The sequence below is a fragment of the Larus michahellis genome, chromosome 2 (assembly GCF_964199755.1).
Source record: "Larus michahellis chromosome 2, bLarMic1.1, whole genome shotgun sequence".
NCBI lineage: Eukaryota > Metazoa > Chordata > Aves > Charadriiformes > Laridae > Larus > Larus michahellis.
Window position 1 is genome coordinate 12,222,102 of NC_133897.1, and position 18,090 is coordinate 12,240,191.

General features: G+C 40.9%; 1 protein-coding gene across 9 annotated transcripts in view; it reads right to left on the reverse strand.

Annotated features, from left to right (window-relative positions):
- The window catches only part of DIP2C (disco interacting protein 2 homolog C), a 325,086-nt gene that overhangs the window by 94,237 nt on the left and 212,759 nt on the right, over positions 1–18,090 (reverse strand). For all 9 annotated transcript variants that reach the window (XM_074574168.1, XM_074574167.1, XM_074574165.1 and 6 more), the window contains 3 exons: positions 17,229–17,426; positions 7,086–7,177; positions 3,083–3,193 (listed from right to left, as the gene is read on the reverse strand). In XM_074574168.1, the coding sequence (XP_074430269.1) occupies positions 3,083–3,193; positions 7,086–7,177; positions 17,229–17,426 (401 nt within the window). The remainder of the gene's footprint in view (positions 1–3,082; positions 3,194–7,085; positions 7,178–17,228; positions 17,427–18,090) is intronic.

The following is an 18,090-nucleotide window of genomic DNA, read 5'->3' on the forward strand; positions in this document are numbered from 1 at the left end:
AAGTAACAGTCAAGCTACGAAGAAAAGGGAATGCACAAAAAATCTGTGGGCTGGTAAAGCTGAAGTCTTTACTTCCATGTGGATATAGATGTCTGCAGAGTAATATGTCATCCAAAAGGCTATCTGGCTGCAAACATTACTGCTAAATTTTAAACTGTCAGGCACAAAAAATTTCCACAGAGCTGTGAAAAAGTCTTCTTTATGAAAATGCGGAACAGTATTAAAGCTGCTAATTCAGATTTTTAACATTAAAAATGTGCTCATAATATAACTCCCTGAAATAACTCATCTTGTACCAGCTTATGATTCTGTAAGTCTGTATTAGCCTATAATATAATTTTTGGTCTATTTGTTACTTCACATCTCTTTCTTCCAAAAAGCAAACCAATAAAATGTCCACTGCCAGAATGTACTGAAGCATGTGGAAAAGAGAACAAATAATGGGAAAGCATAAAAGAACAGCCTAGGCCATTGTGTGATGACACGAATGACATCTTCCCACGGATGCCAGAAGCAATCCGCTGCCATTTGACCAAGCAGAGGTATTCCTTCTGGGACTACTCAAAGCATGATTTTCATCTCATTGTTTCCACTCCAGTTCCCATTCCACACAAACAAATGCAAAAATATTTGCAATAGTATATGGTGTGAGATTGCATAGTTTTATTTATAGATCATAGATCATGTTGTTTTTCTAACTGTACCACTGACATCTCTGTTATTGTTTTATTAATTTGATATTTAAACATTATGGAATGATCTTGGCAATTGTTAAACAGTCTAAGTCTGCAGATATGCTTTTATATAAATATATATATGCATGTGTAAGTGTATATTTATATATCCATATATACACATACATATTTTTTTAAAAAAGGCACCCAAGAGGTTCAGCCAAATTAGGGTAAGTTATTAATTTGACACAGAGTATCTACTTGGACAGCTGGATTTTATAGTTTACTGGATGGATGTGGTATCAGATGTTCCAAAATAAATCAAATTTACATGTATCCATGTACTTTAAAATGTCATTAAACCTTGGAAAATAGTAACAGGGAAAGACTTATTAGATTTTTATCCCTCAAAGCCATGTTGCTTCTTTTTTTTGTCTGGAATGAATGCAGACCTACCCATGTGAGCACTCTGTATGATCCTAAAATGTATATAGTCTCCTTGCCTTTTTTTGTGGATGCATTTAAAATCTCTGGTTTATATTGAAATAATGCACCATGTTATGCAACTGTCTCAAACTATCTTAAGGTACTGCATCCACACGTGAAAACACGGTGATAGCCCAACACAAATGTGCTGTATTTCTACTACTAAAATCATTATCCTCATTCTATAGTCATGTCCACCTCTCAGTGCTCTCAATACAACATTTTACAAACCGAGTAGCAGAACCCCATTCCCCAAAGCAGGTAGACTAGTTGAGGTCCCATCCTCTCTCCTTGCATGGCCTTTCTAGCTCACCTGCGCTTTCCTCCAGCCTTAGCCAGTTAAGCTGGGGCACCTCCTGTCTCCTCTTTCCCTCGGTTCCCAGTGTCCTTCCTTATGCTGAGCTCCTCTCACATCTGCTCAGCTGGATCATGGACTTTTATTGTCAGATCCACTCACTTTCCGCCACCTCTCTACTCCTTCACCAGTTTAGCAAACCGTCCCTGCCCCCAGCTGCCACCCTTTCTCTCCCTGCCAGCTTCTGGTTTCACCATGGCAAGGGCCCACCACAGATATTGGCCAGGGCATGTGTGAACATAATGGAGAAATGATGATATCAACTCAGCTTCTCAGAGATGAGGAAGGTTCAAACATGTTCAGTTAGGAAGGAATCTCCAGATATTTTTATCTGTTAAATTGCTATGTGAGATGTGCAACCTGTAAAGCTTCTTTTCATGGCTTTTCATTCGAAAGGCGGCGTACCTGTCCATGAAACAAAGATTTCAGCTTCTGCTCCAGCGTGCTGTGATACCAAAGCATTTAAAAAAACCCCACACCCTTGACAACTGAAAAATTGAAAAAGTGAGCAATTTCCCCAGCCCTTTCCTTGGAAACACCTCGTGGCTCCAGTCAACACTTTCCAAAAGAATTTCATTTTAAAATGAAAGCTTATAAGGATTAAATAACACACTTTATGTGGACAATTCCAGACCAAATAATTAAAGTAAGGCATTATTAGTGCTAGCAAATAAAAAAGGGATTATATAAGGGGATATTTGAGAGAACCTTACAACAGGCATTGTGGCCAGCTATGGTAAAATTAAGGGGATATGACAAAAAGAACCTGCAATGAATAAATACATTTTGCTGTATTTACAGCCTTCAAGGCATACATCCTCAGAAAAAAACGCCAGTTCAGCAGCATCAGTGTAAGCATCCCAGCTGTGGCCCGCCTACACCGCTGAGCCCCCTCCCCTCACTGCCCCCAGGCATTCTTTCTGGAACTGCTGTGTCTGTAACACTTCCCTAGGATACACGGTTGAATCTCTGAACCAACACTGGGGGTGAAAGGCTTTTGATCAGCAATAGTCAGTTTTCTCTATGAATATATGTTCTACGGTAAGAATTCCCAAACTTAATTTGTTCAAAGTGCCAGCCTTGGCAGAGATGATTGTGGTGACAGAAGCTTCGGGATACATATGCACACACAGACACAGGAGAAGGCATTTCCCTGACTGCTTTGAAGTAGCATACACAGCACTAGTGGCATCATAACATAGCTTGGGTTGCAGGGACAGGTGGAAAATCAGCAGTTGTTGCCAATGATTCTTTGACAGTGGCCAACACCAGAATGCTTTGAGAGGCTACAAAGATAATCCATCTAAGACTGGCAGAGCTGTTCTCTTGGAAAATTTTCCCCTCCTTTTCCAGACGGACCTGCATTTGCTGACATTGCAAGCACATCTTCAGATTTTCCATCACAGAAAAGAAGGAACTATATATAACTCACCACACAGCACCATCTTTGTATCCTCAGATTCAGAGCTAGTTAACCACAAAAATGTACTCAAAAGCTATGTTCACTTGTGATTTCGTCTGACACAAGTTTTAAAATGCAGTATAGAGAAGAAATTCCCTTCCCTACCTTTCTTGTAAGTGGCACTTCAATAGGGACGGGGACAACTTCCGCAAGCAGGCAGCCATAGAATGCTACCATGAAAGCAGCAGGATCATTATTAGGAAATACGAGCGTTACCTGAAACAAAGAGAATTATGTCAAAAATGTTTTATCCCAGGTTTCGGATAATGACAATTGGAGTTTCCATGCTTCCTTTTGGAGAGAGACGATTACCAAAACATTTCTATGATAACTACTCAAACACCTAATGAAAGATAAATGAAGAATCAGAGGCAATTGATTCTGATAGATATTCCTTTGGTGAACATTTTCATTTATGATGGAGTTAAACATTTTCATGCTGCATTGTTTCCTACATTGACAACACCTTTCATCTGGCTCTTAATTTACTGATTGCTTTACAGATGTTAAATAACCACATAAATGGAATTAATAGAATTTTACATTCTAATTTAATAATTTGCTTGAAGTTACTGAAAACAAAGTGGATCTGTGACCAATTCAGATTACCCAGACTTACTATGCCATTATGTCAATCATTAACACATTATGTTTTGTCTCCCTATGTTCTGCCTCATATAACAATTCCATTTTGGGATTGGATTGTTGTCCAAGTGTAGAGGTTTCTGCATACTTAGAGAACCCAAAGAGCTGCTATCTAGAGAAGCAAACGCCACATCCAGAGCTGGCCATATAGCATGCCAACCTAGAGTTGTTAAACTTCACAGCTTTAAGGCTAGGGAACTGTTTAGATAAAAGAATGCCAAGAAAAGATAAAATGTCGTAGCAAATCACCTGTATGCTCACTGGGTGCCCTTCCTCCCCCAGCATGCCGACCTGTGCAGCTTCACTTCTGCGGGCACTGCAGCCAATGCCTTAGATCCTCCAGGGGCAAAGGGGAAGGAGAGGTGAGAGCGCAGGGTCTCGCCGAGGATCCAGCAACTTAAGAGAGTCCGCGACTCTCCTTGCGGGGGCAGGGAAGACTACTGCTCTCCCTCGATGGTGAACGACCTCGGTGGCTGGATCTTGTCTACGTTTTTGTTTTGGTTCAGTCTTAAACAGCTGTAACACAACTAGTAACTATCTTACACGGTCAGCTGAAGTGACATGCAAAAGGCATGGCGAATGACTTCGAACTTAATTCCTCTGGGCTTGCGCACAGGATCAGAGTGTATTATTACAGCAGTTTAAAATTTGCTGAAACCACTTAATAGCTCTTTTGAGTTTTGACTGCTTTGACATCCATAGCAGTTCCGTGTTTCAGTCTCTTGAAGTAAAATCATCGTGTTTTCATGTACACTTGAAGGTCCAGTTACTGGAGATTAAAAGTGTTTCCAGTGATTTCATACGACTTCAAGGATAGTCACCTCCCATAACTTAACTTGATTTTTTCAAAGTAGAAGAAACCTAATCAACCTTGTCCAAAATATCTCTGTTTTTAAACTGAAGCCTGTAACTTCAGAGCTGTTTAGAGAAACTTCAGAGAAAATACATTGCTACTTTATGTGTACGCTTGCACATGAAACAACCCAACTGCCGGAGATGGCTGCGCAGATCTTACTGTATGTATTCTCCACGCACACGCCATAAATAGCCTCAGGGGAAATGGAACGGAGGGGATTTTGCTAGGTGCACTGAGGGGATGGTAGAATTTGCTGAGCCCAGCAAACATCTGAAAGATGTTGAAAGATCCCAAAAGATACTTGGAGGATTGTTGGGTTTTGTGTTGGTCTTTGTTTACATACACGCGGTGAAGTTTTGGCTGGGAATCTTTGCAGAGGAGCTGACAGAGGTGAAAAAGTCTCACTGAAGTCCAGTGGGAATGAGGCATTAACTTCCCCTCCGAAAAACATTAATCACTAACAGACCTGAACCAAATAAATAAATAAAGTGTGCAAAAGCGAAAAGGGATAAGGCTGAAGGAAAATAAACACAGAGTGTGTATTATGAGATGTGGATCTGGTTATCTAGTAGATATTTCAAAGGGCAAGCTTAATTTCCAGGCAGCTGTCTGGGGTGACACAAGGTTAAATTTCTGAAGTTACTATAGAAGGCAAATGCAGTTCGTCGTGTACTATAATAAAACCAGAAACAGGGAATCAAATGCAGGCACATTCACCTATTTTTTGGCCCAGACAAAGAACTGAAGGAGTGATGTAATGGTAGTCATGAAAAATAGAGATTGTATTGATAGAAGATGCTTTTAAAGGGAAAAAGCCCTTTCTGAATTTTACATAATGTTAACATCAGGAAACAGTTACACTCTTGTTTAGAAAAGACCAGAAATATATGTCTGTATTTCATTTAGTATTTAAAAACTACCTTTAACTGTTGTCACACAGAACACATTACTTAGAATAAAAAGCCATCTTCAAAGAGGTCAGAAAGCTTTTATGCTATTACAACAGGGGGAAAACAGCCAGAATAACAGCCTAGAACGTCAGAAGTACAGTAACACCTCATCTTCAACATGAAGTTACTTCAAATGATCATGTTTCTTTTACGCCGTGATGCTAGGCAAGATGTTTTTACAACGCAGAGCATATGCTTTCAGCATTCAGCTATAAACATTTGCTTCACTGTAATCTAGGTGGACTTATTTCAGAAGAGCTGCAATTTGCTGTTTATGTGTCCTGCACTAGCTAAACTTCCAGCTTTCAGCCTGAATTATCCACAAATCCTTTCTTAATGTTAGGAGGCGCCCGTGGCTGCTGCCGAAAATGAATATAAAGATGGGCAGTTAGCACACAATAGACAGGGAGAGATGCGCACTGCCCGTATGTGAACTTCATTCCTTTTGGAGCTTTCTGGCTGGATAGTTTTGATGTGTACACTCAAACAACTTGTTTCTTCTGCTGTTGCTTAGAGACACGCTTGTACATCAAGTAAAAAATATTCTTCAGATCCTATTCCTGGCTGAATGCCATTGTAGGAAGCAATTTAGATTAAGGATCTAGAGATCCCTTAGTTAAATTCTTCATGATTTATTTCAAAAAGAAACATAGGAAGGATTGTCAGGTTTAATTTTTTTAATTTTTGTTTTCTTCTTTTTTCTTTTGGGAAGCAGTATCGCATGCTCTCATTTTTGAAGCCCTAAGAAACGCGTAACGCAAACAGATATGTGTCTCACGTGTGGCACAAGAGGATCAAGTGAACAAACTGTCTGAGAATTACCCCATACCTCGGGGGAGGAAGACTTCACAACTCAAAGCACTAAGGCAAGACTAAAATTTGCATTTCTGACAAATTTGTTCTGGAATCTCCATTCTACGGCTTAAAGCCAACCTGGAATGGGACCTGTGGAAATTTCTATCCACGCTCTGGCAGAGAAATGGGGCAGCAGGCTCGGGCAGCCTTGACAGAGGAAGTGGTAGGTTTGTAAGTACGTCAGTAGCAAAACCATAGCATGTTCTTGTCTTCATTTAACAGCTTCAAGCGTTACCTCTGTAACCCTTGCTCTCTGTGGACTTTACCCGCTCACCTAGATTCAGCCTCTAGCAGTAGCTGCATCAGATTCAGGAACCAGGAATGGAAATATTCTCCATGTTACCAGTCAGCGTAATTTATTTATTCAACTGGCTGCCAAAATGTGCTTGCTTTGCTTGTCTTTGTCCTCCACAATGCTCCTCTTGTTTCTACCATCTCAACGACTACAAAGTCATTAGTAAGTAAGTTTTTTACCCACATGACACCTCCGGGCTCCATAAGCATGCTTTTGCTAAACGGACTGCTGTTCTATGTCCAAAAATCACTTTCCATGGGAATGTTTATTGTTGATGTTGCCACAACTTCAAGTGGCCATTCAGGGAGCACCAGCTCAGGTTATTTATTTATTATACAATTCAAAACATCTGTCTGAATGATCAGTCTTCTTTTTGAGTAAAAGGCAGATTTCACCTCGCCAGCATTTCACTTCATTAATTTCCTCTGCACACCCCAAATACCTCATTCTCTCTTTGTCAACGTGGGATCTGAATTATTATTAATTAAAAATTATTGAGATACTCACCCTGTCTCCAGGTCGTACCATTGGTTCTTGTTTTGTGCCTAGTTTATGTAGTATATTGTAAGCAACCTTCATACTTCTGGTCCAAAGTTTGCCTATTAACACAAAATTTGTGAAATTAATTTTAAAATTCTTCTAATGTTCTACAAGATTCTTAAAGGGAAAGAATACCTAAGCAGTGGAAAAAAACAGTAGGAATATTATTAGTTTTCTAACTAAATACGACAACACTACCAGGACTAGTGGAAATATTTAAATCCTTATCAGAAGCTTTCTTTGAACTTCTTTTTTTCAAGACAGCCGCATTTTTAAGAAGAAAATAACAAGTAAGAATAGTCTCCTTCATGGCAGAAGTAGTTTTCTTACTTTGTGGCTGGAATATCATCAAGTCCGGAGAGACCACTGTAACACCCTTAGCTGTAGCAAGATGGACAAGCCCAGGCTGACCTCTGAGGGTGTTACTCAGGTTTCATGATGGCTCTTCCCCCACCCCAAGCCACCAAGGGAAAAAAGAAAGGAGTTTCAAGAAGCAGAGACAAGAAAAAACCCAACAAACAGAAAACACCCCGCAGCCAAAGGGGCACACTGAAGCAGCAGGGACCCTCTGATCCTTAGCACATCTGTACGCTGTATTTCACCTTTAATTCTGCGCCTTCTTTCATTTAACTTGGCTTTTTCTTATCACCCTTTCCCATATCCTCCCTTCCCTCCGTTTCATTTCACTTGCCCCAGGTACCCTTCCTTTTAACCATCTCTCCCTTGCTTCAGCTCTCCATCTCTGCACTTAGCTAATCCTTATCGAGACCTTACCCCAATATTTTTTAAAGAAAAACGTCTCTCATGAAGACCTCACTGGCCACGTTACATGCCTTTCATTAATCCTGCAAGTGATCAGCATCTTCCAACTACGCAAGCTCTTTCAGATTGCCTTTGTTTAGGGACCCTGTTACTTCCATTTACAATACTGAGAGTAAGAGCCCTTGTTCTTGGCTGGCCCCCAGGTACTGTCTTTAAGCAGTATTCAGTCTGACAGTAACAAATCTTTAATTCATGCCAACCAATAACTTAAACGATAATAGGTTCTGACAACGGATTACCTATGGGGTTCAGCAGTTCAGGCTCCCAAACAGGCAGTATTGCTATTTATAACTAAGCCAAGCAGTTGTTATAATAAGTTCCTCTACATCCTGGTTATAAAATGCAATACTATTGAATTATTTTTAAGTCTAAACTTGATGTAAATATAACATATGATGAGAAGGCCAGATTTTCTTTTTTCCCTCTTAAGGAAAATTGGAAGGGTCACTGCTGCTTGTTACTGAGAAAGTACTGAATGCAATTACTTCTTATGAAAATGGTAATATTGTAACATCAAACTATGTTTTGCAAAGCCTTTAATTTATTTAAAATTACTCCAGTATTTGCATACTGAACCGCCTCGATGCTCAGAAATAAACATGACTCAATTCTCTTCCACCAGAAACTCAGCATGGATACAGCATCTGCAGGATTAACCCTCACAGCATTACGGCAGAACTACCTGCATTTGATGGAAAGAAAGTCTTGAAAAGCATCCCTGCTGCTACAGTCAACACTTCAACTTGACAAGCAAGCAGGATAAAAACAAGGATGCCTTAAGAAAGCAAATATTCTTTTTCTTAAAGGTTTCCAACATTAACGTTTCAGTGGCGAAAAACTTGAACAATTCGTAACGATACAGAAAATTGGAGAATAGAAATCAAAAGCCTGGCAAAAGTTCTGAATTGCAAGAAAGAACCATCTTTACAGAAAACACTTTAAAGTCTGAAATGAACACTGAGTTTTTAATCCCTTTTCTGAGGGACATAAGGGGCTGTTGTAAAAAATTTTGTCTGAGCTATGGAGATTAAATCTGTTACAAGTCTTAAATTTGCATTTGTGACATATTCACACTAATTCATCATCTATCAAATGTGCCATCTTACAATATTTTCTTCAAAATCTCAGGTCTATTCATATATTAAGATGCCTTCTTTCAGAAGTATCTGGGTACGTAGTACAACCATCTCCATGTAAGTGATCTGAGTAAATGCAGAAATTAAGTTTTCTCAAAGACTAAGAAGACTTAAAGGACTACTTTCTAGTAAACTTTTAAATAATTCTTTAAATACATTTTGTCATCATGCTCTTTTATTGCCAAAATTATATTTCAGCTTCTGAAACATAGAGCATGTAAGGCTGCATCTCTCATTCCTCACTTTTCTGTTTAAACACACTTCACACTGCACAAAAAATGCCTGTCGTATTTTCTAATGGTCAGAAAAGACTTGAATTTTCTGCCACCACAGCCCTTTCCTGCTCTATTTCCTGGTGCAACACCAAACTGTGTTAATTAGCCGAGCTAACTGCACGTGCATGGGGTATGCAAGTGTGGAAAACTGGAACAAAGCAGCTCGTTTGCATCCAGCTGGGAAGGAGCTGGAATACTCGGTCTCTCCTGTGGCCCTTGGAAGCCCCAGGACTTCGCCCCGGCCCGTGCGGGCTCTGCCAGCCCCTGGCTGCTGCTCCTCTGCTCCCGACGGCCAGGGCAGGCAGAGCCCGCGGGGCACCTCGCTGGCAAAGCCCACGGTGACATCTTCAACTGGATCGTGTTCATCAGGAAGTCCATAATTTTTCTTCCAGGGTATATATGCTGCATTCAAAAAAATAAATTAAAAAAAAAAAGGGGCTACAAAGGGAGGAATAATCCAGAAGCTGGAGCCAGGAGTGTGTGAATCATCAGGGCTGCTGGATGGGGCACAAGCTTTTGACCAGAGGTGGACAGAACCATGTGTTGATTTTTCCACCTTGGCTGTTTGGCCCCCTCAATGTCACTGGGAAACACAAAGGACTCCAGGACCGCAGGATAAAAGCCCCCAGTAACGGAGGATGTTATAAAGAAGGAAATCTTTGAAGTATTTCCTTCCTCGGTTCTGCCTAGGTTGCAATTCGCTGCAATTCTTCCTTTTCAAACATGAAAGATTAGACGTCACTGGGAAAAAGCCGATTGCTGAAACCTCTCCCACAAATCCCGATGCTGTGACCTTGGCACAACCTCCGTAGGGTGCCACATCTGGGCCACGGGAGAGGGCGCGGGGGGCCCAGCTGTGCCTCACCCACAGATGTCGCCCCAAGACGGGGCTCAGCGCCGCCAAGTCCATCCTCGTGTGGGGAAGGTCATCTTCATTACGGGGTCTGCATCCGAAATCCTGGTGTTTGGGGCCGCCAAGGATTGTCTTCAGCCGGAGCGCAATGAAGCATCGGTCCTCCTCAGACAAACATGCTGCCATTAATCTTCTGGTAAATTGGCTTGAAGACAGGAGGGCAGATGTTGGAAACTCAAGCAACAGTTTCATTTTGCAGCGAGCGGACCAGCCCGTGTTTCAGCTCAGTGCCAGAGTTCCTCTCCTCCAGCCATGCCGCTGCCACTGAGGGCTGCCCCCGGCCCGGCCGAGGACTCACCGCTGGGTGCAGGAACCCCGAGCACTGCGGCTGCTTCCCCAGGTACAGACCAGACCCCGTGAGCCCTCCTCTTCTTCACCTGCCCACCTGTGTCCCCGCTGCCGCGGGGTCCTTCCGAACAACGTGCCTACCTGCCTTGCCAGGGCCAGGATCTGTCCCCGCCAGGCTCTGCTCTGCGCATCAGTCATATGTGAGCAGCCACTTTCTTGCACTTAAAAATGAAGAACTATTACACCATGTACAGCGATAACTCATTAGCAAGAGGTTTGCGCATCCAGTGGTGTTTCAGGCAGGAGGGTACCCTATGGAAGGGGCCTGTGCCGTGTCTGCCACTCACGAACCCATCGTGGGTAACGCAGGCACTAGATCTTTAAGTAACTGAATTACCCCTCAGTTTCCAGGTCACAAAACTATTTCCTGAACATAGCAGACTGATAGGTGTTCACAGAAGAGTTTCTCAAGTTGATTTTGGAAAACAAAACCCAACAACATCCAGTTAACGCACACCTTGCTGCTGCTACTAATTATAACCTCGTTCCTACCTCCCATCAAGCTGCTAATTGTGGTGCTGCTTTCCAAGATCTTGAATAACTCCACAAGATGGTAAGAAATTAAGCTCTTCCTTGCATCTATCATTGCCTAAGTTATAACTGCGTAAGCACTTACTGAAATAAATCTTCTTCTAAAGATGATCGTATCTCCCTTAGCCACCTCTGCCGCTTGCCCAGCACGCTGCTGCCAGCCTCGCACGCCCCAGCAGCGTGGTTATGGAGGAAAGGCCAAGTCGCCTTTAATGCTCTTCACACACTCACAAACTAAGCTGAGTGTTCCCACTGCCCAGCAAGTACCAGCAAGTGCCGCTACGCCTCTGAAGCCCAGCCACATCCTGCAGATGCTCTTGGCAGGACAGGATGGAAAACAGCATCTTGTTTTCTGGCAGCTACAACAAACACTGTTAACATCTGTGCGGGGCGAGCCCCTTTTCTTTCGCCTCTGGAATTTTGATTTAGTTGAATAATAGCAAATCTACACCAGCAACCACGTATTTCATATTTCACTTGTATTCAGTCGTGTTCTTCTTTTAACAGTCTATTCAGAGGGCGGTATCTTTTACCAGCTACAGCGTAGCAAGCCGGAGTGAGTTCACAGCCAGTCCCATCTGGTTAAGCAACACATTCAGAGGAGTAAGGAAACCTCCAGGTCTTAAAAACAACATAAAAAGGGACCAGTTAATAAAAATTAGACGCTTTCCACATGCCACTGAAGTAAATCCCCTTCCTCTTCTTTTGCAAATCTGTAAAAGGACTATACGTTTGTGTTGAATGTAAAGAAGGTTATAAGAGAAAAGCTGTATCAGGGAGAGAACTCAGACAGAAAACAAACCACGATCAATTTCCTTATCATCTTCAGGTCGCTTTTCAGAACCACACAGCACTAACTCAGCAAAGCCAAACCAGTGGTCGCTTACCAATCTCCGTGCACAGCAATTGCACGACTGCCAAAGTTTAACTGCAAACAATTTTGTCAAATATTCATTTTCTCAATAGCACAGTATGGCATTTCTTACATTAAATAAAAACAAGAGTGTTTATTACATCGGGTGTAAATGGCAAACTTCCTAATGCTATTCAGGTAAAGGGGCACTTCCTCTGCTTTGCAAAATAATGGTTGCAGTTCTGCTGTTCTATTAACCCCTTCTTCATAAACTCTTTAGTTCCACCCTGCGCAGCAAACGAAGTTGTTGTCTTTTGGGAGAAAAAAATCCAAAGAAAAAGAACAAAAATGTTCTGTTGCAGAGAACAAAAGACTCTAAACATACTCAGAATAGAGGTAAACTTGCCATTACAGTGCTCGATACTCCAGTCTTAATCATAGGTTGTAATCCACATTTTTTTTTAAGTCATTTTCTGTCTTTTTATTAAAGAAATAAAGGTTTAAAGTATTAAACGATCATAAAATTATTGATATCTATCTAGGGTTATTTCAGAGCTACAGACAGTCTGGTTATGTAGCTACTTGGTTAGCAGAGTCTCAATACCCTCTCTCTCCTCCTCATAATTCCTGGCCTAGGAGACTCTCGCGGCAAGAGGACGTGGGGGGCCAAGTCGCTCACCAGATGCAGCACAGCTTGGGGTTGGCTATTTTTGGTCTGTTGTTAAGTTTCAGCCATCTCAGGGTATCTCCAGTATAAGCTACATCACCTCTGCTAAAGCAGCACGACTTTGGCATCAAAAGGTTTACAGTTGCGTTGAGTATTTTTTGTGGGCAATTCAATTGAAAAAAATGCCATTTTTCAGGCATTTCTTTCCTCACAGTATCCAAATGGATAAAGAAAAAATACTTCTCTACCCAGAGAACCTTCTCTGCTCTTTTTTGCTAGGCTTGCTGTCTCCAATGGGCCTCTGACATGGGAACCAATACATCAGAGCTACTGAAAATGGTTTTTAAAAATCTGATTACAGAAAGTGTTAGATAAAGGAAATGAGATTCTTTGAATCAGATGTATTTAACTGCTACTCATTTTGTTGTTTTTAATAATGTTACAGTAAGAAAACTCCAAACTTGCTCATTCCCAAATTACTTTCAGCTTTTTACTTTATCCCTAGCCTTTCTGATTCTTCTTAGAATAATCATTTTAAGTGAGAAAAGTAACTGTGATAGCATAAGTACTATATAGGATTTAATTGTCCTTTATGCACATTTCTCCTCTAAGAAATCATTAAGAGCTTCATTATTAATACCAACAGTACCAAAACCAGATGCCTGACTACTCTGATTAACTTTGTCTGAGCCAGAAACTGTCTTCCTTTTCCTCAAAATACATATTAGGTTTCTCGTCAGAGTTCAGACTTACATAAAACCGAATAAAGACATCTTTCCTTCCCCTATCTCAGACATTTCAATTTATGCATATTCAGTGATCTGATTTGTAAAGGGATTGTGAATAACTTAACTAAGATGTTCTCCACTTAACCAATTTCCCAGAGGAACAAAATATTTGAGAAATAAGTAATATTCATAGTGTTTCATTCACTAGAAAGAGTTTAAGAGTTCTGAGTACATTAAATAAAGATTACAACTGGGGCACTGAGAAGAACTTCAAGAACTAAGGCAAACCGCTTCAAAAACTTGCTTGAAAAAAAGACCAAGTCTACAAGTGCAGTTATTCATTTCTTCTATATACGGTAATCTGAGACACATGGAAGAAAACAGTCCCGACATGCTATGAAGACAAAAAGCTCAAAACACATGCCGAAAAGGACACAGGAGATATAAGGCATTACAAATAAGATGAATTCCTGCAGAGGAATGGGAAGGCAGAGAGATGACTTCAAGCAACAGCTGAAAGAATTACTTCTTTAAACCAGTTCCCCTTAAGGCACAATAGCACATCATGACCTAGAGCACTCACCACTGAAATCCACACTAACTCTATCAGATCCACATCAGCCACTGGTAGGTAGGGAAATTCATTCCAGTAAATCACACAAGGTGGTCTTATAACACCAATCTACCGCTGTCCGCCACGGCATAGCATAGCTTGGCCACTGGTCTGACCACTCTTAGGTACCTCTGGACAGGACAGCAAAAAAATTGTGAGGAAGGCTTTGGAGAAGGAGAATTTTGTGGACTCTCAGAGAGCTCCTTTTCAGCATGCAAGGGAAATCATTTTGGACAGATGCGACAGGCCAACACTGCATTTTTCAGGGCCAGAGAGCCTGCTGTAAGAATCAAGACTAAGGTGACAGACGGGATGAGATTTTGCCATGTAGATGTAGCAAAAGGTCCGCATTTGACAAGATTTGCTCCCAAAATAACCTCCGAGGTTTGGACACAGAAGGGCTGTACAAAACTAAAGCAACGTCCAAGTCATGTATGACACTCAAGTTACAGCCTGAGTGACGGGCAGGATGGCACGATTGTCTACAATGACCTACAAAGGAGAAGATAAATATGCTTGGTGTTAAGTGAATTGCACTCAGACGGGCTATCACCTAGCTGACAGCTACAGAGACACTCCTGGAATCCAGTCTGGAGTGATGGAAAGAAGTGTGGAATACGCAGGCAAACCTGGAATTCATCCATGCAGAGACAAGAAACTGGAGAAGATGCTGTGTATCAAAAAAGCAGGGAACAAAAGACATCACGTTGAAGCCTTTTCTTAACTGGAAAGTTGGAGGATGAATGGAGAGGGTGTCCATTAAGACACAAGAGGGTGTGAGAAGACACTGAAGCAGAAACAGTAAACAGGTAAAATATTCAAGAAGAGATGCATAGTGACCATGTTGGTAATATGTCAAAGACTGAACCTCTAGAAACTTAGAAGAATTATTAACACTCTTGAATATCTGTCAAAATAGTGAACATATAAAAAATCTTGGTAATGGTGTTTCCTTAAATTGTCTAAGAACCTGAAAATAACTGTGAGGTACAAACTCAAAGGCTACTGAAAGTCTTCAATGTCGATATTTTAAAGTTTTAGTCATCTGATAATAGCACGCACACAAAGAAATGATGTGTCACATTAATACCATGTGGCAGTATTGTGCGTTTAGCTTATCTTTCAAAGGTTTATTATGACTGGGGCCAGTGGAACCACGCACAGAGATAGAAATTCATGAATAAGAGAGTCTTTGCTGAGTTCACAGAATCATAGAACCATAGAATGGTTTGGGTTGGAAGGGACGTTAAAGATCATCTAGTTCCAACGCCCCTGCCATGGGCAGGGACACCTCCCACTAGACCAGGCTGCTCAAAGCCCCGTCCAGCCTGGCCTTGAACACCTCCAGGGATGGGGCAGCCACAACTTCTCAAGTTCAAGGCTTAATGTCTGTTGATGTTCAACTTTAACAAATGCCATGCCCACAATTGCTAGAAAATATTACAGACACAAAAGGTGGAACAGCTACAGCAAAATCATTCATAAAGTCACCAATAAAATGTCTGGTGGCTGTAATGTTAATGATATTTCAAAAGCAGTTGTCATTTAAGATAACTGCTATGGCACAGTGAACGGACATTTCCCATGAAGAAGAATGCCAGCTTGAAATCTAGCTAGCAGAGAAGAATTCACTAAATCTCCTATGAAATGTTTTGGTTTGTAATTTTTTCTATCTATAAAAAGAAGGGGGGGAAAAAAGAAAAAAAGAATTTATTTTTTCTGACCTCAGGAAGCTATTGAAAGGCAACAGCAAAACCCATATCCTAGAGTGCTGCCAAACGGACGCAACGAAAACGTGAGTCTTGGTCCATTTTCCTCAGCATTTGGACAAATTAGAAGAGCGGTGTGGAAAGAGTTAGCTTAGGACCGAGGAGCAGGCTAGGTGGCTCCATCAGCCACGTGGATGAGTTCCTCAGGTTGATTAGCTCAGCCTACAGCCCTTCAGGCAAAGTAGGACACATGCTCAGACTCTCTGGACAGAATCCCATATTCAGAAAAATGGTCTGATTCTCACTAACATCTAAATTTCCTTTCCTGTCCAATTTATTTAGGGCATTCATCAGATGATATGAATTGCTCTTCTGCAAACATGTAATTGCAAACTGTAAAGTTCTTCTCTAATTCTAAGTAAATGTCCTTAAGAAAGAAAAACATTGATCAATGGCAAATCATATGTTTGCCCCTTAATTTAAGTAACTTCTTAACTCTGAGGTACCTGAGGGGAAAATGTTTCATGCATGACCTTCAGTTGCAAAGGTTCTGTTGTGCTTTACGAGCTTTTAACTATATTGCAATGCCAAACTTGCAGCAGACATCTTTTCGGAGAGGGACCGTCACTCAGTCTGACTCCTGAATAGAAAGGAGCATTCAGCACTGAACAAAACAGACAGACCTCTATATCACAGCATGTAAAAACATTCTCTGCACAGAACTCTAGGTGCCTGGGAAGGTAGAAATAAAAAAGCAAAATCATTTTTTCATATCCATATCAATAGCATACAGAAATGCTCCAACTTGTTTTCAAAGTTTGACAGTTATTCATAATAACTCCTTTTAACATCTCCCAAACGTCCCCTGAACATCTCAAAATTAGAAGCTATATGGGAGTTATTTGTCACAGATATCCTTATGTTTATTTTTCTTTGGCCTTTCTTGGTTGCAATAGATTGTCAGGCTGTACACATTGAACTATATCAACATACCAACGATCACACCGAAATATATCCTGGTAAATCTATTTCAAGGGGGTACATTTGCTAGCTGTACAGCTACATATCTGGAGGAATAATTCAAATCACACTTACTGCAGTGTCAGTAGAACACGGGAAAAATTCCTATTCTAACTTCTTCAGAAGCTGGTGAATTTTGTATACCAGGTTCTGCTTTTGCAGAACAAAGCCTGGGTAGTATCCAAGGGCAACGGATTTATACATTAAACTTCAGGAAAATCTGCCCTGGGATGTATTTCTATTTAAAAGGTGGTTTTAATTTATAATCTGTGATTCCATGGGTGGACCTACTCAGTTCTTTTCCTCTTTGTGAAACAAATCGTACTATAACATCTCAGCGATCCATACTCAGACACCAACAGGTTCTGAATTGTCTTACCCTACTCAGAAATGCATCATTGGAAGGTTTTTTTCACTGTATATTTATGCATTTACTGTACACATAGACACAGTATGCAATATATAAAAGTACAAGGACTCATGAAAAGTGCTCACCGTAAGTGAGAATATACAGTGGTTTTCCATTAGTATCCATAGTGGTTAGGCAAGGAGCTTTCGGTGAGATGGTCCCCCATCGCTGCAAAGCTGCTTCCAGAGAAGGCGGCCAATTTGTAACCACACCTAATTGTTCCCCACGCATAGCCAACATCTGGGCTCCTTCTGGCTTTGGCTGGTTTGGATCTGGCTGTTGAACTTATGATTATGAAAAGATATACAGTTACCATGTAAATTCTATACCTTGTGTACACCTGTGTAACCAAGAGAATAAGTTACCTTTGCAAAATATCCTGAAAATAATAACGTGTTAGAAGGTATTGAGAAGCAACAGAGAAATATAACAGAACAATTAACTTTTAACTTTAACAGAGATGAAGTCACTGAAACATCTCAGGAATGCACGTGCTTATCCTTACACTAGCTCCACAAGCAGGGAAAGAAACTGCTGAGGCAGCATGCATATATTTATCTTCAAAATGATCACCCTTTCTTTATTCCTAAAGAGAGATGGAGAATAGTTTTTCCTCGTAAAAATGCAGAACTATTGAAAACATGTACTTTAACAAGTCATCAGTAACAGATTGATTTAAGTCATGTTCTGTTACAGTGCTTTCTTATAAATGACTTTAAATCACCACATCCTGGCAAATCTTAATTCTTAAAGCACCGGCCTCCTTAAAAAAACCCTCCATATTTCTATTTTGCATTTAGTTCTTTTTTTCAATGCTTCTGTTAAAGAAAGGATGTGTAAAACATTTAACATGCTTCCTCACTGACGGTTTTTCTCATATAGGTGTTCAAAAGCAATGGCTGTAACCCACAGCTGAATGTTCTCAAAGCAAAGCTTTCCTCCACTCTC